Raw genomic sequence first — 26,904 nt, forward strand, 5'->3', positions numbered from 1 at the left:
TGATGAAACCTAATAATCACATGAGATTTATACTGGTTTAATACACTCAATTTGCTTGGCTGTGGAAGCTGTCAGGGTAAATAAAAACCTTCCTACGTTAATCACATCAGAAAAGTATAAGCACAAACCAAGCTGGTCAATTAAAATGAAGTAAACAAGAGAATAGGTTCTGCAATCCTACATAATTCAATAAGAGTTTATGAGGAAAAAAAACTTTTCTAATTACATCTGGTATTTCATTTTTCTTACGTCTAAGTGAAGATTCTTTCCACACTTCAGTGAGTTAGAAGTTAAGTTTTAGGTTTTCTACAGGATATATGTTCAGTCATGTACTGTATTTTGTAGGCTCTCCATTATACACAGCTCCGGAAGTAGTAGAGGGAGAAGACTTCTCCAAGTCCAGTGATCTGTGGTCCTTAGGATGTTTACTTTATGAAATGTTCTCAGGTTGTAAGTTTGTTTATTTCTTTAATGTCTTATTATAATATTATTTCTTTATTTCTTTAATGATAATTAAAACCTACTTTGTGATCCCAATTTAAATTCTTGTTTATATTTTAGGGAAGTTGAGACACAAATATTTAAGAGAGCTTTTAATGTATTCAAGTTTCTAAATGTTCTTAAGAACAACTTAACCAATCAGTCAACTGAAGAAATACTGTTAATTTGTATTTCTGACTGAGTTCCAAATGTGGTGATATTCCCAACCTGTATTCCTCAAATACTGTGATTTGAAACTGTAGCAGTACTTGCATTTGGACAATATAATGCTCTTAATCTCTTCAACATTAAACTCTGGATGCATTAACTTGACTAGTCTAAAACTAGTCATTGGCTTTCCTGCAGATAAAGTTAACATTGCCCACAGCTGGAAGGAAGTGTTCAGTGCCAAAGAATAACAGCTCAATATTCTTAAGTCTTAGCTAATACACAGTTCTGTTGGATGAGTATACTCTGCTTTAACCTTCTCTGGCTGTTGTCTTATTGTTGAGTCTTAACAGAGCATTTGTGGTGGCCTACCTCAAGCTGTCTTTAGAACATGTTCTGTCCTTGGTCTCTTTGGCTGTTCATGGTAGAAGAATTTAATCCAAGGATTTATTTTTAAGTGAACCTTTAAATTTAGATCAGTGATCTTTATTGCTTTGAATGTTTCCTTTGGAAAATGAGCTCATTATATATAATGGCACCTGACAGCCGTTTTGAAATTTGCATAACCTGGGAAATAAACTTCCATTTATTTTTAGGAAGACCACCATTCTTCTCAGACAACTTTTTTGAATTAATTGACAAGATTTTATATGAAGATCCACTGCCACCTAGGCCAAAAGGTAACATTCTTTTCTTGTTAAATGAGTCAAATCAAGTTAACAGTAACAAAGTTAGTTTTGCAGTGTTTATACTGAGGAATTTTTTCTTTCCAAAATGAATGTTACCACTGCCCTTCCATTAATAACAATTGCTTATATTTCTCTTAATAAACCCTGTGTATCATTTAGTGTTAAGGATTAAATATAAATTCTGGGATGGAATTTTTTGAACTTTGACGTTCAAAAAATCAATGGTATTCATGGAGACACTTCATTAGTTTCTAATTTCAGTTCAAAGTAATACAGCAGAAAGGTGACCTGTTGAATTAGAACCCTTACTTGCTTCAGTTGTTAGGGAAATGTTATTTTTGAAGCAAATTAGTCGATCATATTTCAAGATTTTGACCTCTCAGAAGTAGTTTTCTCAGTTAACTAAGTATTCTGGAAATGTCTTGTTTGCAATAATAGTCCTCTTAAAACTGCTACAGCAAGGGTACATTTCAATTAGAGCAGTTTTTAACTCTATTTATTGTGATACTTTTATGACAATGAGACTGTTTATATTTTTTATATGAAATACAAAAACATATGAATTTATGAATATATACAGTTATAAAATTACATTATTTTTAATTAGCTCGACCACGTATTGTCATATTTTTGAAGATCAATTTAATAGAAAGACTTTGCATTTAGTATTTCTGATGCATTCTTTTTTTTTTGATGAAATTACTTTTAAATAAACTTCAGATAATGGTTTGATTTACTGTCATAGTTGATGGTTGATTCTGTTGTCCAGTTCTTACCTTTTTAAGCACATCTATTTCCAGGTTCTGCTTTTCAGAAGCCTTCTGCAGAGTTCATTAGCTTACTAAATGGCTTGCTTCAAAAGGATCCTCAGAAGAGGTAAACTGTTTGTTTGCATTGCCTCTATCATCTCTGGAAAAAGATAACTATGATACTATCTGATGACAATGAAAAAATAATTTTCTCCTTCATAGAAGAAGAAATTGTTCCTTTTCTCATGCAAAACTTTTTTTATTCATAACATTAATTCTGTTTAGATTTGTATTTTTGTAAGTGGTATTAAATAGGTAACTGCTTAACAGGTTTGACTGCTTTCAAAATTGGATGGCTTTGCTTTTCCAGAACAGTGGACGTATGTTTGATAAGACTTTAATTTATATATGTTACAATTACATTTTTGCATAAAGAAAGATTACTGTTATAGAGTAATTTATATGTTAGGACTGGGCTAAACAGTTTCTTAAATCTTTAATCTTTAATCTCATCTCTCTTGTGAGAATGAGCCGTTTCCGTTGTAGGCAAAACTGTATCTCTGTAAGATAACTTTATTGACTACACACTAAGAACAGAAGTAGTCGCTACAAAGTATCACTGGATTCAGACCCCAGCCTGATAGGTAGCTGTACTTGCCACTGCTTTTTCAGTTTGTCTGTTGCTTTTCAAAAGGCTCACTTGGACCAACCTATTGCAACATCCCTTCTGGAAAGGCTCCCTTCGCCATTGCGATGGTGATTGTTCAGACAGACAGCGCTCAAGGTACTGAATGTACTACCAGATATATTGCTTCGTATGGACTATAAAATATATTTTTATATATTACTATTTTAAAATATTTTCCTGTGGATTTTTTGGTCTTTGATCTTTGCTTAGTATTTTAATATTGTTAACTAACTGACATGTTAAACTTTACACTATCCTGTGAATGGATTGGGATCCTTAAGAATGAGTGTCCTATCAGTATAAGAGTATCCATTTGCTTTCAATAGACTAATTTCTCCTAGCTATAGAATACTGCTTTTTAATTTATTTATATAACCACGATAAACAGTAATTTGAGTAGCAGTACTGTTCTTGAAGCTTTATTAGTGCCCTATATATGAGGCAATTTTATCTCTACTTAAGTTTGTTTGTTTTTGTACGCTAACGTTAAGTCATCAAAAAACCTATGAGCACTCATCTTAGATAATTTTAGCCTTCTGAATGCAGTTTTTATGTGTTTATAGCATAAAGCATTAATGTTTTTATATTTAAATTTCTAATACGCTGCATTCCTATGTGAGCAGGAACTCCCAGCCCTTCTGTGAAAACAGGCTATATACATCAAATAGGCTACTTCAAAATGTCTGTTCATCTTGCTGTTTTTGATTTCTCTATTTCCATTTAGAGTTGCTTTGTTTTTGTTTTGTTTTTAAACAATCTGTTGTTATAAAAATATGAATGACACTTCAGGTTCCATCATGGGAACAGGTACGAAAACAGCTTTATTTTAGGATGCCGTATGTTTCTGTGCTTTATCTATTTTTACATTCTGTCTTGTGTTGTTGAAATACCTATTTCTGGTACCAGTGCTACAGTATTTTTTGTTGTTACTGTTTGTTCTAGTTTAAGATGCTGCTCTTTGTCTTTTAATTTTATTACTACTTTTACCACCAGGGCAAATAATCAAGATTTTGTGTTTAAATCTTAAAATTAGATTAGTTTTTTTTCAAAATATCAGTGAGACTTAGACCCACAGTTACCACATTGTATGTCTGAACAAATCTCAGAGAATCAGAAGAATCATAACCCACAAAATATTAGACTTTTTGACTTTACTTATGAGAGTCTTCTAATGATTCTGAAATATTCACTAATGCAGTAATTAGCACATATGAAGAACCAAAGGCTTGGTATTAACATACGAAGGGAGATTTGTACTTCTTTTCAAAATGTGAGGGCCACTGGGAAGGTTTTTATGAACCAGCTCCATGTGAACAGTACAGGGAAATATAGAAGCGAAAGTAAAAATCTTGCAATTAAGTGTAACATGTTGATCCTTCAACAACAATATAAATATTTTATTGGTCTTAATGCATGTTATGCAATTCAGTATTAAATGTGTGTTGGTTGTGATTTTTCCCTAAAGATTGAACAATCTCTAAAACTTACAAAAAATACTGTGGTATTCTGAAGTATAAACTTATTGATAATTTCTTCAATGCCAGTTGTACTAAGGGAGCTAGAGAGTTTTCCAAGTCAAAAACAATTTTTCATCATTGCCATTGCCAATATAAAAAGTACTTGTAGCTCATATTACAGTAGGAAACCGATCTGTGAGAATGACAGATAAACGGCATGTTAACAGTTGCAATATATATATCTCTCTGATACGTCTGATTTTTTTTAAATCTTTTTAATTAATATATCTTATAAAACAGCAATGAATACATGGAGTTATGGAATACCAAGGAGCCAGAAGATGCTTGCAAAAATCTATCATCTTCAAGAGCAGATAATAAGCTACCAAATAACTCTTTCAAAAAAGGTAATAATCATTATGTTATTTTGAATAATTTTGTTGGTCTTGCCAAAATGTTTGTTCCCTGTGATTTGTTTCTTCTTAACATCTAAATGCAAGTTAATGTTCTCTTTTCAGTAGAAAATCCGACTGATCTGCGCCCCAAAAATACAGTTGGTGAATCAAATGAATCCATATTTCTTCTCAGGTATGGAAATAATAAGAACAGTCAGAAAACCCTTGAAATATTTCTCCCCCCCAATCTCTTTAAGATACTTTTTATTATTGTCTTTACAATATTTTGTTAGTGTTTCCTTTTTAATTTTCTATCAGCAGTTAAGACCCACTTGAAGAGCAGTTAAAACAATGCTTTTTTGGATTTATAAAACTGATTTGGTAGAAGTCTTTTGATTTCTTAACTGTTTACCTAAATATAACGCTCTGCTTAAAATTTTTTTCTTTTGATATATGAGAATATGCTTGGAATATGGTTACTTTAGCTATAAAAAAGTGTATAGCTTAAAATGCATTAATAAATTCTGCCTGTCACTTTTAACCACAAGCTATTGTTATCTACTAAGTACTGCACTAGATATTAAATAAAAACAAGTTTGGTTTAACAGTGGTATGTTTCAGTTGTGGCCAGCTTCTGAAACTTGTACTAGCTTTCAGGCCAAGAAGACTATCTAGAAAAATAGATATAGTTCATGTCTTCCTCAAGTAGAAATATTCCAGTTTAAAATTCAATACTTGGTCAGGCTTCTTGTATAAACTGAAATAGGGCTTTTTTACATTATAGTATGTCTACTTTTCCAGTTATTTCCAGTTTAAAAAAGTGTTATTTTGCTTTTACATTCTACCATTACAGTTAAAACCAAATTACTAGTATTTTAAAATATATTTTGTTCTTTGCTTTAGGAGTTTGTTGAGAAGAAAGACTCCAATGACATTACAATCAGTTAATATAAGAACATGATAACTAAAAATGTTTTTTTTAATCACATATTTCTTGATGAGTAAACTTATCTTAATGTTAGATTTGAAACAAAGGTTTTGGATCGCTGTTTTGCTACTTTCTTCGCTTGAATGATTTAACTTCTTAAAGCTAAAGTTCTAAAGCACTGAAGTAGAAGGGAATTACTGACCTGTCATTTGCACCAAAATTTATTTAATTACCAAGGTTTTATTTAATTTATTTAATTACTCAACTTTTGACAGCAGTAACTTCTATGTGTGCAAAGGGAACAGATCTTACTCATTCAACTAGTTCAAGTCAGTGTTTTCTTATCTTGTAAACTGGGACACAAGCTGCAAACTGTAGAAGTGTGAAATTTTCTTTCTCCCAAGCATATGTAGAAGCAAATCAGGTTTGGAAAAAAATGTATTTACATGTCTTCTACACACACATATATACACATATGTACACTATATGTGAATATATATTTACACACATATATAAACATCTCTTGATGCATGTAGGAAGCGTGAATTTGTCCTTCCTACAGGCTAGAAATCACACTTTAGTTTAGGAAATTTAATTCTTGAAGCTTACAAGCAGAACCAAATTAGCACTTTTTATGTAGTTTGATCTAGCTAGTAGAGAATAGGCAACACTTCAATTCTACCTTTTACATTTAGGTTACATTTGAAAATACATAAGATGCATTTTTTAAATCTAAATAAGGATAAGAATGAGAACTGTTGATCATTTGATCACTGACTTCAATAAGTATCTTTAATTCTGTCTATTATTTGTATTTTCAGTTGCTTTTTATAATGTATAAAACAAGTTTGCAATTAAATGTCTATATGACTTCCAAAAAGTAAAGAAAACACTTTAAATAAAACTGTTTGATTAAATCAGTGTTTCCTGGCCTGCAAATTTTAATGGTTCTGAAGTTAGTTTTTAACACTTTGATATGAATTAAGGTACACTATCAAAGAGATTAGTTTACTAGCAGCTTTATTAAATTTGCAGTTTTATAGTGTTCTGGTCTTACCTTGTTTTCTAATTGTGAAATGATTTTTTAAAAAGGAAAAACTGAAGAGTAATCCCACTTCACATTCATTTATGAAAATGAGGCAGTTTTTTATTCCATTATCTCACAAAGGTTTGGTAGTCAGAAGAGAGTAATAAAATTAATTGCTATTTCTTTTGTCATGTTAACTCTGTTGGCATTTTGTTTTATACTAGGAATTGAACTAGTCATGTTTTAGCATCCATTCTGCATGCCTTACAGGACATAAAAACAATCAAACTACATTTATTTAACAAACAAACCCAGAAAGTTTCTTCTAACTGATGGGCGGATTCTAACTTTGTCCAGACATGCTTAAAGACAGGAAGATCATGTCATGTTGTCCCCCAGCAACATAACATTTTTGCTTGTCAGCCTTCAAAGTTCACTGTGAGGCTTGAATATTAAAACAAATAAAAACCCTAAGCAAACAAATAAAACCCCACCACAGTAGCCTGAAGTGAGACTTAATCTGTATTCTGTTTCTTTTGAAGTTCTCGTCCTACTCCTCGAACGTGCACTGTAGTAGAAGTAACTGATGTTACTATTGCCCCAATCCAAAATTCTCCACAAAAGGATTCAAACTTGTCAAGGGTGAGTAGAAGAATATTAAGAGGCAGTGATAGAATCATAGTCAAAATCGTAGCCTGGAGTCTCCAACAAAGACAGCTTTCTTTCTCATCCTATAATTATAACAGAAAAGTTGTTCTTCCAGAAGTAGTTCCTTTAGTGTGTAAAAATATTCCAGAAAAATGTTTGCAAAGCTTCAGATGTTGGAGTCAAATAAGATGTTTAGTCTCCCTTTAATTCAATGCATAAAATGCAACTTAACTCTAAAATCAAACTTGCAACTTCTTTCTTCCTACGTGCATGTTTTTCATAATTTTTAATTGGAAAATCTAGGTCCCATCTATAACTATGCAAATAAAAAGTGATTTTGAATATATTATTTACATGAGCAAACTCTATGGTTGAATATTTAAGTGAAATATTGCGTGAGTTTAGCATAAATTTTCTTCTTTTGTGTAAAACTGTGTTTTAGAAAACTTTATTCTTGTTCCAGGCTAAAAATGTGTACTCGAGTCAGCAGGATATGGAGTCAGCATTGAAAGAGCTCATTTACACTGAATCTGATCTTATCATAACACCAATCATTGACAATCCGAAGGTATAGCAAAATAAAATAGAAGATTCAGGAACTTGTGGGTGAGGCTAGTTTTGCAGATAAATCTTTAATCAGGGTGAAACCATTTCCTGTATTTTATAATTCAAATTTTAAAGTAGTTCCACCCAGTCATCTGGCAAGCTCTCATGCAAGCTTTTGGCTGTTTTCTATAGCCCTATTGTATTGCTAACTTGTAGAATAGAGTTATTTTGGGGTTGTAGAGTAACGTTAAATAATGTCTTACAAGAAATAGAAGCTATTAAATGCTGTGTTCAGTGGTTTTGTAGATTTGTTTTCTGATAGTTTGCTTTAATAACTATTACTTAAATGAAAACAAGGCTGAGTGTGTTTTGGTATTAAAAAAACCAAAGCTGTCCATGAAGCCACGCAGTTCAGGTGTTAAACTTTTTCAGAACAACTTTTGTTATTCTCTAAGTTTAGATGTAATATTGAACTTCTTTCCTCTGGAAAGGAAGGCCTTAAATTGTAAGAATTGTAGAATGGCTTGGGTTGGATGGGACCTCACAGATAATCTAATTCCAACCCCCCTATCATGGGCAGAGTATTGAAAAATGCCTCAGGAGTAAGCATTGGTTTGTTACAGCAATTGTGTACTATTTTTGTGTCTTTGTTTTCGCGTTTGACTGCTGAAAGAGTCAAAATGTTGTGATGTTTTTATTTCTCCAGATAATGAAGCAAGTGCCAGTTAGATTTGACTCAAAAGCTTTACATATACCAGCATATTCAGGTATGGCTCTGCTGGCATTGAAACATTTGTTGTGTATGTGGTGGTATAACTGTCACAAGATTGATAGCCTCCCTTTTGTAAATCAGCTGAGGTGAGGGGAGAATTCATAACTGTTCTTCCTGAAGCTGAATTTGGTCTAGTTAAGAACATAACATTTGCAAAAGTGAGTAGAATTTAACAGTGCCGACAGCTACATATATGTCCTCTTTCTTCTGCCCTCTTACAAGCCATACTTAAAAGCTCTTAAAAATAAGATAGGCAACACTTTTTAACATGGAAAAATATATATTTTTTCCTTTTCTTTTCTTTTCTTTTTTTTTTTTTTTGGAAAATACTGATATTCAACCAGATTAAGCTTTGACAAAGTTAAGTGAAAGAAAACAGGATGTTGAAATGCGTAGTGTTGATGAGCTATAATACTTGATTGCCTTGGCAGTCCTATGTATAATTGTGAAATGCTCCCAATGGACAGCGTAGATTTGTTGATGCTTTTTTGTGTTGTGGTGTTTTTAACCTCTAGCAAGTCTATTATTTCTGAAAACTATTTCCTCTAGTCTATTTAGGGTACTATTGTTGAAGAATGTTAAGTGAGAAGCTACTCCTAGAATTCAAACAGCACCTCTTCTCTTCCTAGACAAAGTTCCTTTTTTTCTTTTCTCTACCAAATTGACTCTTCATTTTGAAATTTGATAGTTAGAAAAGAATAGAATGTCCCCTAAACAGGTCTGTAGAAACAGAAAACACTCTGAATTTGACAAACATCTGTGTTCAAATACCTAACCAAGTGGTATTTCATTTAATTTTGCATGTAGGCATCTAAACTATCAGTCTGGTGTTCTGATGTGCTTAGCTGTTACTATCTATATTTATTTAATAAGGGACAGGTGTGGTACTTTTCTGTGGATGTAACTCTTCTACAGTTGTAGCTTTTTTATCCCAATTTCATTTTGAAGATAATGAATTTGGTGCTGCTTACTGACACTTTTTTCTTACCATTAAAAAATATGGAATAAAAGGTAAATATCTGAAATTCATACTGCTTTTCACATTTGCTAATGTGAAATGTTCATCAGACAGTGTAACATGCATATAAAATAGATGTAAAAAATGGAAAGAATATACTTAAATATTCTGTATTGGAGCATACCAGGATGGCAGATAAACACACATTTCCTCAGTTCTGGTTAGCTAGTTATTAGTAACTTACTAAAGTGAACTGAATTTAGTCCTTGAGACTGATAATTACTTGGAAAGCTCTGTTCCCATACATAGTGAGATGATGATTATGCTCAACATCAAACATCAACATCAACATTATCCTAGTGGCTGTTGACTTGTATTCCTATTGAAGTCATCTATGTTCAGTTACTCCTAAGGCTTAACCAGATGGATTCTTGTCTATATTAATACGTATTTTAGGTTTACTGCAATTGTTTCTGAGAGATTTTTGCTGATTCTCATTAGTTTTTACCTCAACTTTGCTGTAATGAAACAGCAAATGAAATATTAGAATTCTGATTAGAGTAAAATGTTGCAGCTTATTTATTCATGATGTTACTTTCTAGTGTATTAAAGCAACATAAAAGACTAACTGCTTGTCTGCTTCTTGTTAGCTGAGAAGTTGTCATCTCTGAAAGATGTGGACTGGAATGATTTCTTGCAACGTGCATGTGCATTGCTTGATTCCACTGAGAAGAATCCAGGAGCAGCACGTTCTAAACTGAATTTACTGTATTACCTCTGCACTGTGGCTGTCCACAAGGAAGTTGCAAGCAGGCTAATTAACTCTCAGCTGGTAAATAATAAAGCTGTAAAGGAATCAGTATAGTTTATGAAGCATTGACATTGCAGCAAAAATCAGCTGCATTTAGTTTTATTTGGAAAAAAGAAAACTAATGAAGAAAAAAGACAAGTTAACTATGAATAAAAAAAAAAACCCACACCAAAATGTATTGAATTCCACATCTATTTTCCTAGTGGTGAATTGCTGGAAGTATATATCCTATTATCACTGGAGAATTGTTATTAATTACTTTACAACCATCCAATAACTGCATTGCCAATTAGCAGAACACTTTAGAAATAAGCTAGTAATTTTGCAGTTAATTCATAAGTAGCTGATTGTGCATTAACTCTCAATTCATTATTTTAGCATACTTTTGCCAGCTACTTCACTTCTTAAATAATTGTTTGATAATACTGTATGATAAACTCTATTTGTAAATGGAGGCATCAGTTTTTTTCCATTGCACAGTGGTACTCAAAGAAAAAAAGGCTTATTCTCACAAGCTGGTATATGTTTATCATTTTGATTTCAGGCAAGAATTTTGGCAAAAATGACATTTTTGCATGTAGGAATTATGTTCTTAATTGATATGTTGGACAGTGTCCACTGTGTTCATCTATAATACTTTTTTTTGCAAATGCTATCCAAAAGCATTTTACATAATTACTAGTATTTAAGTTTTTTTATCAGTGGAATGCATCAGATCACTGTCATTAATATTTGCTTATCTTCTTCAAATGACAGTTTCCAGTATTAATACAGCAGCTGCGTGTCGCTGCAAACTGGGATAAGTAAGTAACAATTATTTTAAATAAATTTGTTCAAATATGGAATTAGTACTGAATTTTTTTAAAGATGTATTTCATCAGGGTTTTTGAGGAGTTCTTTTGGCCTTTCAAAATGCTGTGGTACTTAATTGACAGTATGCTGTTGTATACAACATTGATTTTTATTTATTAGCATTGAATTAATTTTTGCAAGACGTAAGTGTATATTAAGTCTAAAATTTTACCTGAAAGCTATATTGACTTAATATATCAAATACTACTACTTAAAATCGCTGAATAAATTAAGCTGTTTCATAATAGTGGCAAAATATCGCTAATGGTAGATTAAAAAAAAAAAGTTAGAAATATTTGAAGGTGATAGTGCCCTCTACTGCTCCTTCAATAAATGTTCATGATACTCCAGATTTTGTTTCATTTTTATTAATGAAGCATTTTAAACTGATTTGCTTTTATACACCTCATTTTTGTTTTGTCAGCTATACTAACATGTCTGTAAGTATCTATTGGGGGGTTTTCAGGATTTTAAGAAAACTGAATAGAAGTGTGACTGATCGTTAAGACTAACAAACTACAGAATCTTCATTCTTCATTGCTGAAGGGTAAAAACATGTCTTTTTGCATGGATTTACTGCTAAATTCTGCTTTACTGCAGAAATAATACAGTATTACATTAAAAAAACCCAAAGACAAATTTTGTCTGTAAACAGCACTTCAAATATTTTCTTCCCCATGTAATCCGTATGAAATACACATAGACAGGAGATAATTGTTTTTATAGTATTTTTTTGAAATAGTTTTTCTTTACCTGAAAAAAAATGTATTTCATATGCAGACGTGCTAAAGTGGCTCGAGTGATTGGTTTGCTAGCACTGTACGCATCTGAGCTTGGAGAAAACATACCTGTGTCTGAGGTAACTTTCCATTTCATTTTTCTTAATATTGTTAATGCTTTTACTTGTATGTCAGGTTTTCACTGCTTTATTTCTTGTGTATGTCAAAATAATTCAATTATACACATAAACCTGTGTGTTTATTCTCTATAGCTGTGGCTGTGATATTTAGAAAAATCTGGTAACGCTAGAGTATGATAAATCACAGAATCATAGGGCTTGGAAGGGACCTCAAGAGATCAAGTCCAACCCCCCTGCCAAAGCAGCTCCCTACACCAGGTCACACAGGTAGGTGTCCAGGCGGGTCTTGAATATCACCAGAGAAGGAGACCCCAACCACCCCCCTGTGCAGCTGTGCCAGTGCTCCGTCACCCTCACTGTAAAGAAGTTCTTGTGCACATTCGTGTGGAACCTCCTGTGCTGTAATTTCTGTCCATTCCCCCTTGTCCTGTCTCCACACACTGCTGAAAAGAGTCTGGCTTCACCACTTTGTCCTCCCACACCTCAGATATTTATAAACCTGGATCAGGTCCCCTCTTAGTCTTCTTTTCTCAAGGCTAAAGAGACCCAGTTCACTTAGCCTTTCTTCATAGGGGAGATCCTCCAGGCCCTTCACCACCTTTGTGGCCCTCTGCTGGGCTCTTCCCAAGAGATCTGTTTTTTTTATACTGAGGAGCCCAGAACTGGACACAGTACTCCAGATGAGGCCTCACTAGGGCAGAGTAGAGGGGGAGGATCACCTCCCTTGACCTGCTGGCCACGCTCTTTTTAATGCATCCCAGAATGCCATTGGCCCTCTTGGCCACGAGGGCACACTGCTGGCTCATGGTCAATCTGTCGTCCACCAGGACACCCAGGTCCTTCTCTACAGAGCTCCTCTCCAGCAGGGCATCCCCCAGCCTGTACTGGTGCATGCAATTATTCCTCCGTAAAATCTCAGCCTTTCTTTTCCTCTCCTTTACAGAACATTAGGTAGTCACTGTTATGTTTTGTGTGTGTATGTGCGAAGAAAGTGTTGATGTATCACAGAGAATCACTGAACTGTAGAGGTTGGAAGGGACCTCCAGAGATCATGGAGTGCAACCCCCTGCCAGAGCAGCTCCCTAGCCCAGGTTGCACAGGTAGGCGTCCAGGTGGGTCTGGAACGTCTCCAGAGAAGGAGACTCCACCACCTCTCTGTGCAGCTGTGCCACTGCTCCGTCACTGCACTGGGAAGAAGCTCCCACACACATTTGTGCAGAACTTCTTATGCCTCAGTTTGTGGCCATTTCCCCTCATCCTATCACCACAATTTTGTTAGTATTTTGTTTGTTGTGTTTTGTTAGTAATTACATTTCATATTATTAGCATAAAAATAGTACAGCTGCTTCTTTCAGATCTTTTGTCTACAAGAAGTAATGGAGTTGGGCTCATTTTAGATTTCTCTCAATTCTTGAAGAATGTGTATAATGAAAAGTCAAGTGATTTTCTGTGGAGATGAAAACTATTTTGAATATTCCATTCATCTGGTATTCTCAGCAGTTGACTCAAACTGAAGAATAATGAATGTGATCTTATTTGTTTTTTTTACATGTGATACACATACACTACACGTAAACAGTATTTGCTTTCCAATATCTGTTTTAACTGTGAAGCTGACGTTGTTTTTGCTTCTGTGAGATACAGTCAGTATTTGAATGTGAGAAACATAACCGCTTGTCCCACTTTGCAAATACAGAATACAATAGCTTAAAGTTCCTTCAAAGATCCATGTCTGACCATGTCAGTGCTTACCAAAAGCTAAGGCGTGTAAATGAGGGCATTGTCCATGTGTCTTCTGAACACTCACAGGCACAGGGCATCAGCCACCTCTCTGGGAAGAGTATTTAAGTGTCCTCATCATACAGAAAATTTTCTTAAGTGCCAAGTCTGACCCTCCTCTGGCACAGCTCTGTGCTGCTCCCATGTGTCCTGGTCCTCAAAGACCAGAATGAAAAGCTGTCACGCTCCAATATAAAGGAGGGCGACGAAGGTTCTTTGATTATGTGTATACCCGGCGTGAGATTAAGAAACAGTGGTTCAAATGTTGGTCTGACCAATATTTGAACGTGTTAGAATATTTGAACACGTACCAATATTGACCAGGAAGATGGGGAAGGCAGACACTCTTAGGGTGATGGGGAAAGGAAGGCGAGCGATAGGAAAGAAGCAAGGATTTGTACAACGCGGGGAAAGTCATCAGCCAGGATCCCAGGGGCGGTCTGGTTGCAAAGCGGCTCCAACAGTCCGAGGCAGAAGAGCAGGGGTGGCAGAAGCGGGGAGAACAGCAGCAGCGATGGGCAGCCCTGAGCAGCAAGCAGCTGTCCTGGAGAAGCGGCACCGGGTCAGCACGGGAGAAGCAGCATGGGGAAAGTCCAGGAACAGCATCAGTCAGCACCGGAGAAGCAGCGAGGGGTCAGCACTGTAGAAGCAGTGAACAGTGATCAGCTCGTGAGGGTTCAGATGGTAGAACGCCTCGAAGGAGCGGCGAGGTCCAGTAGAAAGCAGCATCTCAGGCAGCAGGCCCAGGAGGGAGTTCAGCAGCAGGGGTCAGCTCATGAGGTTTCCGATGGAAGAACACCAACACAGCAACAACAACACCAACAAAACCACAACCCCATGGTGGTCGATCCCTCTTTTATCCTCCATTTCTCTTGCCTATGTGGCAAATCCCGTGCTAACCTGCTAGGCATGCTTCTCCTGAGATGGCTATCTCCCCACAAAGATGAGTACTACACAAAAGAGTGTTCAGCGGCCACTGAGCTGCAGCTTCTCTCTCTTTTGTTGCCCCAGGACATGCCCATCTGCTTGTCCCTTAGACAAAGGATTTCACAACCCTTGCCCAGGACTTGCTTGGACATGTTCAGACATGTTCATCCTCACACTTTGAGGCAATGATATAAAATATTAGTCTCTTACAAAAGCCCAGCACCTCCCTCTGATTGCCCTCCTCAGGGTGCTGTAGAGAGAGGTGAGATCATGAGCCTTCGTGTTGTCCAGACTTGGTATGTAGTAAATGCAGTTACTGGTTAACAGATAACTTTTTTGGCAATAGAGTTAAGGACATTTTTTTTTTTGTCTAGGTCCCAGTGTGTTGTTTTTTGGTTTTTTTTTTTCCCCCTCCTACTGAATATTGTACCTTGTAGTTTCATTATCTAGAATAATTATGGACGTTTTATATGAACATGAAAGTAATTTTACAAGTATAATTTAGCATTTTTAGAAATATTTCTCTGCTTTAAAAAGCAAGGTAAATATTGTGCAAGTGACATTGAGGTACTAGAAACAGAAAATAGTTCTCACTATCACTTTGACCCCATTCTTACATGAATTAAAATTAATTTCATATGCCCTAATTAGGAAAATAATGAATTTGAGTTAAAATGTTGTTCGAAAGGCAACTGCTGTGCTTGCTGTAATGACAGTTACTGCAAGTTTTCTATTATTTTCTTCTAAAATGCTTTTTATGTTAATTATTTTAAGAATGCCTACAAGACTAGAATTAGGAAAAAAAATAGAATTCTAACATTTTAATGTTTTTAGCTTCTGCTCTGCAGTGTTGATTCCTGCCTTCCTCAAGCTGCTAGAACTGGATGAACTGCTGGTTTATCATTCCTTGGGACTGTCAGCTATTGCATATTGTGCGATGCCTTTTTAAAAGTTAGAATTATTTTCTTATTTCTTCTTAAAAAAAAAAACAAATTTTGAACATTATATACTGTAATGAAATACACTAAATTTTATCCTCTTATATGAACCAATGCTCCAGCTGAAGTTTCTTGATGACTGATGTAATTTAGGAAATGTTGAGATCAAGCTGTGATTAGTCAGAACATAATAGTCTAAAATGACTGTGAAATCCAGTTCTTAAGGACTTCAGTTTGCAACATACAATCCCTCAACTGTAAGCTCTAAGTAAGTCTAGTTTTGGTGGCTTTTCTACTGAAGATAGCTAAGGTTGGTGCTACTGTCTCAGTCCAAAGGGCTATTTTAGCATTTCTATAGTACAGAGGCAAATATGGGAAATGTGAAGTACAGAGGAGTAATTCAAGAATGTACTGCTTCTCTGAGATATGTTCTGTACCTCCAGTAATAGACATCTCTAGGATTTCCTGAACCAGGTATTTGAATTCATCTAGTAATCCTCTAAACCCTTTAAAAGTTTAAATTAACTTAAAAATTAACAGTCCTCCTCCTTTTCTTTTTTCCTAAAGGGAAAAAGTTTTTGAGGCGATCTCTGAAAAACATTTTTACATGCGTAACCACTAGAGGTCACTAAAACACAGAAATAAAAATGCAAGTTAACTATTGTTTCACATAACATCTGCCGGAAAAGTCTAGACATATATTTGACAGTGGAACTACGTGCTATTTTGATTCTGCTCATATATTCTAAAACTGCTGATATATTCCAATGTAAATTCACTTGCAATTGGACTTTTTCCAATTAAGTCTTTTTTGGAGCAGTGCTTTGTTGAATAGAAAAGAGAGACTGATCTTAAAATCTGAAAGGAAGATTGATCTCTTGTATTATTTATTCTTCAAATCAGAATGAAGAAATTTTGTGAGTTTTTTATCTGGCAGTTGCAATAAGAATTGTTGAGACAGCTGCTGAAGCTGGATAGGTCAATTATTTTCTAACCTACTAATGGTTATGGTGAATGAGTTTTTTTGGTATTTTTTCCCCAGAGTTGCCTTTTACAAATCAGAAATACAGTGCTTTCTACTTATCCCTAGTTATCTAATTTTGGAGTTGGGAAGAATTTTTATGCAAAATTATAGCTAAGTTTTTGAGGCTTGCTTGCATGTATGTCTAATTTTTCTTATTAGTAAATTCTTATAGTTTCTTACAAGAAACTATAGTTCTTTCCCCTCTGTGAATACCTTGTGTTTCCCTCTGGATAGGCACACTTACTCTGATGTAATATTTCTGCCTTGGCCTTTTATTTTACTGCTCCTCAAGGAGATCATAAAGCAATCTCACTAAATGCTTTCATATCAGGGAGCAGTGTCCTTCTCTGACAATTACATGACCAGTCTTCAACATTGAAGGAATCACTTTCTGTCCCCTGACTTTTTAGAGGCAAAATCTTTCCTGTTGTTTCTCTCTTTTAAATTTGCTGATTGGAAATATCAGCTTCATGTGATGACCTAGGCAGCTGTGCCTATTTTCTTATGGATGTGGGTCCACTGCTCTACTGAGAGAGGGTTCAGAGACCCTGGTGTGCAATTTTCTTAATTGGCAAAGCCTTTTGCTGATGGAACTCCATGGGCAAATTAATGAACTTGATATCCCATGCAGAATGGCAGAATGTCTATAATGCTTAGTTTGGAATGTCATTCTTTTGTCAAAGGAATGGAGTATCTTAATGTGTTTTCATCCAAGTTGAAGCTATATATAACTTGAGCCTTTTTATTTCTCATTCTTGTAGTACAGTTTTCTGGTTGTTTTGTACAACTTATACAGCACAGCTGTATCATTATAAGTTCAGTTTTATGGTTCTTCCTCTAACTAAGCTGATTCCATCTACTTTTGGAATAGGTATATAGTTTGTTCTCATTAAAATTCTCACACAATGCTGACTTTAGGTCTTGTTCCAGGCTTCTCTCTGATTATTCCTGTTTCTAGGCCTATACACGTCTGCTCATACTGTAAGGAGATTCAAATTAAAATAAGTTTCATTTGAACTTTTATTCCAACCTGTTTAGTTTTGCTATTTTTATTGTAAAAAGGGTTATATGAATCTGGTCACAAGTGATCATAATTTGAGTTTATCCTTGCCTGGCACTTAGCTTAACATATACTGGTTCTTCTTACATAAAAATGATACCAATTACAAAAAACACCCCAACTTTAGCTTATAGGTATAACCTAATCATAAGCTGCATCAGAGTGTATGCATAGGAGTACTTGCATATTTGCACACACAAATGTCTGCTGTTTTGCAAAACAATTGTGATGAAATTTTATCTTTCGAGCATAACAAGAATGGTCACCTAATACTTTTGGTTCAATGAGATGACATTTAATTTTTTTTGAATGACTGTTAGTAAGCTTTCAACCTCTATAATAAATTTCTTCAATTTATTTTCAATGATTTAGTCCAGTGTTTATAACACATTAGCTTGCCTAGGGCACATGGGAGGAAGATGAGCAAATAAAAGGTCAGTATTTCTCAGGTAAATTAGGTTCTGCTGGCAGAAACTCACAGAGTATTTGAGAAGTTTTTCTAAGTTTAATAAGCCAGAAATACAACTGGTGTTAATGATAACAAGGCACGGGAACTCTAGATTGCTGGACCGACTGTTAAGATGTTTTTATCATACTCGTGGGAAGATTCTTTGATAAAATTAATTTTTTGAAGATTAAAAAATCTGAATTAATTAGGCTTGGTTTATTTTTGAAGTCAAAACCAAGTTATCAGTAGAAAATAAGAACATTTCAGTTTGGCAACTGGAAAGATACACTGCTGATTGCACAATTAAATCACTTTTTTTGCAATTTTTCCCAAATTAATTGCCTTGAAAAATGCAAAAGGTATACCTGTGTAAAAGAGATTTAACTGACACTCTTAATATGATGAGATGGTTAAATTTACTTTTTTCCAAAGATACAACAGTACTTTTTTTTTTTTTAATGACCTCAGTAAGGCTGTCAGTAAACTTCTTTGCAATACTCTTTCAAGTTTGTGTGTTCTTATACTAAGAATGTTTTGTTTTCTTACCAAAATCTATTTTGGGAATAATTAAGAGCAGTGCTGCTAGGATCCTTTTCTTCGGTCAATGAATGTATACACTTCTAGAACATCTGCCTCTGATGTTATGGCGTTATGTCTTTCTCTGCCCAGAGAGGGATTGTGAAAGCCTGGTGAACAGACATTACCACATTTTTGAGTTGTGTATCTGATTGCAACTCTGTATATTCCATTTGAAAATCTGCAGAGAATGTATTTATGCCAATTGAAAATGGTGTCATAAACAGGAATAGTTTTGCTGTTTTTTTGTCAATCTTGAAACCTATCCTCAAACTCCTTTATCAAAAAGGGAAAGCATGGCTGCACATTCTTTGCTGTTCAGAGTGCTGTGTTTAGCCAGTGTATCAAAATGGGTACAAGTATTTGCCATCACTCGAGTCAGCGCGGCCTGTCCTGTGTCCTGGTGTCACTTGACACAGCATTAATAGTGCACTGATGGTTTGATTGTTGCTGAGTGATGGGTGTGCACCTTGAGCCTCTCCACAGTATTTTCATATTACATAGTCATTTGCTCTCTTAGTTAATTGTTTACATGTTACTGCAGTTTATAAAACAGTTCTTAAAAAATGCTGTTAAATAATGAATTTAGCAATGCAGGTAGAGTATTTGAAGCTGAAGATCTCAGTATTTAACTGTTAGATTTTGTGAAATTGTTATTTTACTCTAGTATAATATGCAGCTGCTCAACTGTTTATGACATTCTGTTATTTCCTCTTTTTATCTTTCATTCTGTCCATTGTAATGTAAACGTACAGTGAGGAGTTCTAAGTCCTGCTTACTTAAAATATTTTGTTTATATTTAAAAGTAATATTTTAGTTATTTTTTTCACTATAAAAAAATCACTTTCTAAATAATAATGTAGAAGTTCTACTTTTGTCCTTAATTCTCTGGTTATTCATATGTCCTAAATTATTTCCAGCTAGCTTTTACTGGAGAGCAGCTCCAACTCAAAGGAGCTTATGCACATGGCAGCTGTGTAGTCAGTAATTTCTTTTAATGTTAGCAGTAATTAATATATACTGAGGACTAAATTTGCCTCAAAATTTTGAGGTAGATAGATCATCTTTTTTGATATATCCATTCCAGAGCCGGAAATATGCAGAGAAATTTCTACAATCGCACACCTACTGAGAAATACAGTGTGACCCTGCAATTACTGTTGAAGTAAGATAAGCACAAATGTTAGGCTGATACCTCCGTGCTGACTCTATAGCCATTGTTTTCCCTTCAATTTGGCTGCATAGAAAGCTTCAAAATCATTACACTTGTTTTAATTTTCCTATTCCTAAATCTACTACTAATTTTAGACTAAGGACAAGATTGTTTTTAAGAAGGGTTAAGAGAAGAAATTTCTTAATGGATTAGTTTGTGCAAATCAATCTTTCCAAGGGCTGCAAAGAATAAAACCTGAAAACTGCTTTGATTTGGAAAGCAGACAGGATTATTAAATAGCATTTGTTTTTTAACTTTAACATCCCAAGGTGATAAACAGTTCCAGATTGACTTCCAAAGGAAAATGATGATTACTTGAAGAGTAGCATGTAGCTGCCTTTATTACATATGTACTGTGTGGCAGGAAGCTGGGTTTTCCTGACTGTTGTACTATGTAGGCTTCTGTTGAACTTGTTTCAGTTTGTACCTCCTTCAGCATCACTTTCATGAGGTTTTAGAATATATACTTGTGTCTTTTTCTGTTCATGCATGAAATAATTTTACCTTATTGATTGCATTTGAGAATCTTACTGGAAAATACAGTGATTTATCAGAGCTTTTCAAATGTTCGCATATACACAGTTCAAAAACTAGAATATGCATTTTAATTTTTTTAACACACAAGAAAAAGTAAATTCAAATTCCGTAGAGCCAATTTATGGCAACCTGCAATTATTTTCATGAAAACATGAGTGGTTATCCTGCAGCATTCAAAATGCAAAGACTCAGCCTTCCAGCTATCCTAAATGAATGTGATATTAACAAATAAACTGTAAGCAACTTTCCTGGTAAGTTGCCTTTAGGAATAGACCTCTATTTTTCTTTGTAAAGCCTGTATTCTTGAGGGCACTGAGTGCTGTTTCACAGAGGAATAAAAATTCTAGAGCACTGAGAATTACTACCTGCAGTCCCTTCTGTATTTAAACAGCGAGCCCTGTGTGTAGAAAATGCAGTCCCTACTTGAATGGCTACCAAGCAGCTAAATGAGCTGGCTTTCTTGTGAATGTCTTGCAGTTGGCTTTTAAACTTAATTACACAAAGGCTACTGTATTCTTTACCATCTTCACCACTTGCTTTGTTAGCTCTCAGGATATATGAACAGAAAGTCCTTGGTTTAGGGAGATGTTTTCTGGTACTCAATGGAGGAGTCTTTGACCTTCTATGCTTAGTGTATTCAAAATGTTTTCATATATGTATTTGCTGTTGCTTAAGAAAAAAAAGTAGCAATTTTTCATTCACTTCTGTATTGCTATTTCATTTGAACTGGTTTCACAAAAACAAGGGAGCTAAGTATTTTTTTACTCTTAATAGGTTTGGTAGAAGTTGAATGAGAGGTTTCAAATAATTTCAGAGGATGAAATGCCTAAGCCTTTCTTGCAATAGGAAGAGTTGTTTGAATTCTTACTTCTTATGTTACATCTGGGATTTAACAGCACATATTCTATCCCAAGTTTTCATGAGAACAGTACAGCAAGACACAAGTATGGAGTTTTGTATGGCCATGGAGTGGAAAGAGAGCTGAATTTATCATCATGTAGATTTAAATTAGATGCATTCTTTCACTAGTATTTTTGGCACTGTGCATAGAAATTGGTCTTTGCTTTTTGTTACTTTTGCTGGCATACTGGGGGTAAATATTACAGAACAGAAAATGAAGAATTTTAAAATGAATAGGTTGAAAACAGTATGTTTCTCTGATGTTTCTGTCATTTTTTAAATTGAAACTTGAAAGAAGGCTCCACTTAGAGTGTTTCTAAGTATCTAAAATATTTCTAACATATTAAAGAGATAATACAAACCAAACAACTTTATGTATTTAAAAATACATTCCCAGCAGATTTTTTAAAGAAGAATTCAATTAATTCTGGAAAACACAATCTATGTGTTCTTTATTTCCTAGAAAAATTTTGCTAGTATTCTCATAATGCTCATGAGGTTACATTGCATGCTATTGCAGTTCTATGCTCTGTGGATATTAGGTTGTTTTTAATTATACCTTATCATAGCTGTGGATTGGGTTTTTTGCATACTTTTAATTTCTTTTTGAGTTTGCTAACTCAATTTGGTTATTGGAATGTCTCTCTCTTTCAACTAAGTATACATAGCCTGAAGAATGAACATAATCTTCCTTTTTTTGTCTTTTGTTTGCAAATTAATCAAATTGTAGACAGTAACAGGAGAAGAAAATCCAGCCTCTTCCTCTAAAGCATGCACCTAATTGTCACAACTGCGCTGCCACAAGTTTCTGTGATAGGCTTTTCAGCCACCACCAGTCTTTTTTCTTTTTCATTCTCCTTCTGTCTTCTAATTACAGCACTAAAAGATGTTCATAGCAGCCTTAAAGTTATGCAAGATCAACTGTATGTTTGTTGTAGTCCTAGGTTTTCCTCTGAGTATCTGAATATTAGCCTGAAGCCCTGTTGTTTTTTTTGTGTTTTTTTTTTTTTTTTAAGAAAACTTCTAGCCCAACAACTTCTACGTTGGGTCTGGTTGTCACCTTCACTGAGTAGAATGAAGGCACTTGCAATGATCACAGTATGGTCTGGGTTGTAATGGACCTTAAAGATTGTCTGTTTTAAACTCCCTCAATAAAAGGTACTAACTTAAATTAAAAATCATAGAAAATACTCATTTAAAAAAAATAGAGAAACTGTGAGAAATTATTCATAGAAAAAGTAAGTAAATCTAAGAATCTCTACATAGTGTTTTACTGATGAACTTCAATAGTGTTCTCACCATGGTTTCTAATTCAAGAAGGAAAAGATGATCTGGAATATATTGCATACAGCTAATGAAAAGAATAAAAATCCAGGCATATTATTTGTAAAAGGCACAAATGAATAGTTGAAACATGCAAATAATAATGGTAGAGGAATATGCAGAAACAAAAAGAGAAGATAAAACTACCAGTTTGGATGCTCCTGACAAATCTTGTTCTGTGAAGACTGATATGTAGAACTGCAGCATTTTTAGACGCAAGTCTGCTTCAGTTGATTGCCATTGGCTGCAGTTTTGAAGGCAGAAATCTCTCATTTCAAGGCCCCTTTACTTCTTGGACATCTCATTAATCCTTTTCATTACTGACAGTGGCAAAAATTAAAACAAGATCTCCCTTTTGTTTTTGCTAATTTATTTGCCTGATACTTTCAATCATTAAAAAGCTTCAAACTCAAAGGGTGGGGGAAATGAAACTGTTTATGAATATCTTAAACTGTGGTACATCTCTCACAATGAGAAATTTTTTTTCCCCCGAAGAAAACAAATCCCAAACCTAGTACACAGGTGGGGCTTGTTTGTTTCTCTGTTGATGGTTTTGATTTGATACATTTTCAATTTGTTTGGAAATGTAACATATTTGTAATGAAGGACGTTGCTCCGGAAGTAACGCTTCCTATTTCTTTCTAAGGCAACTACAACAGCTACAAAAAGTACAATTACATTGAGAGAGCAAGTTCTTGGCTACAAAACACTTTTTCAACACAGTCACCACTGCTAGCTATGCATTTTTGCCAGCAATGCACAAGAGCCTCCATGCCACACTCATAAAAATGGAATTAATCTGCTCCTTCACAGCTACTATTACTTCATTTAAGGGTTAGCACTAGAGGTGAGGGCATTGGAGATCCCTATCTCTGAGAATCTTAATAGTCCTTCTGAAAGTAAGGATCTTCTTTATGTTATTTTTGACCTTACTTCTGTTAAGCAGATCCTCGCTTGCTGTAGCCTAGGACTTTGCTGCTTTGCTGTCTTGCTATGCTTTCTGTCATGTTACAGGTCTCCAGACATGTAACACAAGTGTTGATGAATGTCAATGGGTGTAATATTTTCTGCATGAACTAATTCAGCTCCTCACCTTTGCTTTAGATGTGCTTTCACGTCAGGCTGCTTCTCTGCTGCTATCTGTTGCATGGCAACAGTGCATAACTGAGCATCGTAGGGAAGACACAAGCCCTTTTGCTGTACCACCACCATCTGCTTTTGATGCCATGGACCAGCATAATAAAACAGTGGGAGTTACTTTCAGAGTATCCTTTCTGATTTCCAGTGCTTGTGTCTTACTGTTTTCAGTTAGGATCTTGAGCTGATTCTGGAGTGTGTTCATGGAGCCTCCACTTGAATTTCAGGTTATCCGCTCCACTTGTCTGCTAAGGTCTCTTCCTACAACAGTTATGTAAAACTTAAAATAGCAGGAATTTTCATAGTCAATTTTGCATGATATTCTATCTGAAGAAACATTACGCATATTGTACCTTAGATATGATATAGTCCTGCATAAATTGTCCAGTATGTTGTACACTTTTTTCTACATTCTAGAAACCATTTATACTATGTCCATAGCCTGTCATATCTCCCTTTGATTATCCATGTTCTGTGACACAGTTTATTGTCCTGAACATAAAATTTGCAAAACTAGAGTATCTTGCTTGTCCAGACATTCTTCTTGTATCTGTGCCCCATAGAAGAATTCAATAGAACTCTCTTTCTGTCCTGTCACCACCACCTTCAGTCAAGCCACTCATTGGATATTTAATCAGCTTTCACTGAAATATAGTGAATCACAGCTATATTTGGATCTAACATCAGCTTAAGTGACTCCTTATGTTTTACTTGTGCATCTCAGTGATAAAGAAATGGGCAACATGTTTGAGATGTTCCAAGAACACTGGTCTCTCCTTGGTTTTTCATATCCATTTTAAAAATAAGTAATTGGTATAAATAAAATTGTAGTTTCTTTTCTGGGTAATGGTAATGCAGCTGTCACGTACCGTGTACTTTCTCAGTCTGCTGAGACTTATTTTCTCCAAGGAAAGTGAGGTTTCCATGGCATTACTTGCCTATGTTACACTGTGTGTGTGTCTACTCACAAGAAAAAAAGATGAGGAGTAATTTCCATGATGCTTGAGGCAGAGACAGTTTTTAATCTCTGTGAGGGTTCGCAGAATTACAAATGTAACTTCTTACTTTCTGCTAATGCTTGTTAACATTTGAACTAACAGATTAAATATGTAGTAATATTGTAAACCTGAGCATTGTCACAAACTAATACGTAAAACATCACCTCTTTTTGAATATGCTATAATTTTCACCTCTGGACTGATAAAAGTGCATGGAAACTTCTAGATATAACTTGAAACAGATTGAGAGCCTGCTACATTTAATTTACCAACTGCACATATCATTGTTGTACGTGAAGGTAATAACTATCTATCCAGATACGAACCAAGCATCTTCTCTTGTAAAAGATGCGCTACATCCATCTAGCTTGACTGCTACTGTAAGAGATTTAAGTAATACACTAAATTTAAGATGTTTTTAGCAGATCTAGGACTTGAAGCTTATTACTACTTGCACCATTGAAAATGTAGTCAGGTGGAAAGGAAAGAATACGCCACAGCTGAGAAAAGGATTTTGTCAGACAATTAGCAAATTTGCTTTCTTGTACGTATTTGTCCAGCTAATAAAATTTGCCTTAAATTCATACTATGATTTAACCTGGCATCAAAATCTCTGAGCAGATATCTTTACCAGAATAATTTACACTATATTTCATTGTGAAAGTATGGGCAGATATTTTAGATCTGTTAATAAATCACTGTTATCAGGAACAGAAGTAACCTGTGTACATAACAGAGCAAGAAACAGCTTGCTTTCCTTATTGTAGGACATTTAACACGCACTGTTAAAATTACATATTCATAAATGCTTTATGCAGTGTATAATTTTATACAATTATATTGTGCATAAAGTATAGACGTTGAAACATGACTTCCTGTGGCATAGCTTCTATTGCAGAGGACATGTGAAGAACTGCTTCTTAAGTAGGGGTAACAGCACAAGCACTAAGTATGTGACATGTGAGATCCTTCTTCCTGCACTTGAATGTTTGATTACTCAAATGCCTTCAGTGAACAGAGAGTTGTCATATTGCAAGTGTTAGGCTTGTACACAACTGAAAGAGGCATTTTGTATTTAAAATACCCATACATCTATTTTAAGAATAGCAAGTATCCTCTGTAACATGTGGTAATTATTTGTTTGTTGCCATCTGTATTAGCTCTTCCACACAGTTCTGTAAGTCTTTGGATTCTGGTAATTGCATGTCTCTAGTAATGTACCTGCTTGCAGTTACTCAAATTACCCTTCAGTGAGTAAACTTACAAAAAAAAATGAATGGAGGTAACCAGTAAAAAACAAACAAACATGCAATTAATTTTTCCTTTTCTTTAAAGGAAGATTCTACAGTTTTGTCAAAAGTCAGTCACTGTCTTTATTCAGATCTCTCCTGTTCAACAACCCTTTTTAATTTATTACACTTTTGACTGCCTTTTTTGTGTTTTTTTTTTCCCTAGTGCACAGTGATGAAAATAGCTTGGTTTAAATTTTGTTAAATTGTCAACTTTCTCTTTTAATTATGAAGTGAAAAAAAACAGAAATTGGAATACTGTGAGAACAGCTTCCTCTTTTTATCATTTCTGAATAAAAAGAACAGATTGGAAGTACTATGATCTTGAAGCAGAGCAAAATCAGAAATACTAACTACCGTTAACCAACATCAAACACTCTTTTTTGATTTCATCTTAGTTGTAAAACTTAAATTCTTCTTTTTTAATGAACAACCAAAAAAATATAGTCCTAGTATGATTAATACAAACAACTTATTTTCTCCAACTGAATAGGAAGGCAGACAAGTAAAGCATAATAGAAGTGTGTAAAGAAATAATTTACTGAATAGGAAGTTCAACTACGTTTTTAACTTCAGTGATAGGAATCTGAACATTTTAGGACTGCATACACAAATATGTTTAAATTATGTTGCAAAGGAAAAGAGAGCAGCACAAACAAGGAGGTACTACAAAAGAAGGAAAATGAGTACTCACCCATCTCCAAAGATCTAGGCTTGCAGGGAAGGAA

General features: G+C 34.7%; 1 protein-coding gene across 1 annotated transcript in view; it reads left to right on the forward strand.

The window, feature by feature from the left end:
• Positions 1–26,904, forward strand: part of ULK4 (unc-51 like kinase 4) — a 196,019-nt gene that overhangs the window by 7,428 nt on the left and 161,687 nt on the right. The window contains exons 6-17 of the mRNA XM_065752754.1: positions 346–447; positions 1,245–1,328; positions 2,138–2,213; positions 2,781–2,870; positions 4,532–4,638; positions 4,750–4,819; positions 7,124–7,223; positions 7,693–7,797; positions 8,482–8,542; positions 10,156–10,337; positions 11,073–11,119; positions 11,949–12,027. Coding sequence (XP_065608826.1) covers positions 346–447; positions 1,245–1,328; positions 2,138–2,213; positions 2,781–2,870; positions 4,532–4,638; positions 4,750–4,819; positions 7,124–7,223; positions 7,693–7,797; positions 8,482–8,542; positions 10,156–10,337; positions 11,073–11,119; positions 11,949–12,027 — 1,103 coding nt within the window. The remainder of the gene's footprint in view (positions 1–345; positions 448–1,244; positions 1,329–2,137; positions 2,214–2,780; positions 2,871–4,531; positions 4,639–4,749; positions 4,820–7,123; positions 7,224–7,692; positions 7,798–8,481; positions 8,543–10,155; positions 10,338–11,072; positions 11,120–11,948; positions 12,028–26,904) is intronic.

This window comes from Cyrtonyx montezumae, unplaced genomic scaffold, assembly GCF_038088225.1.
Source record: "Cyrtonyx montezumae isolate F1298 unplaced genomic scaffold, pur_monq_1.0 scaffold_8, whole genome shotgun sequence".
In the NCBI taxonomy this organism is placed as follows: Eukaryota; Metazoa; Chordata; class Aves; order Galliformes; family Odontophoridae; genus Cyrtonyx; species Cyrtonyx montezumae.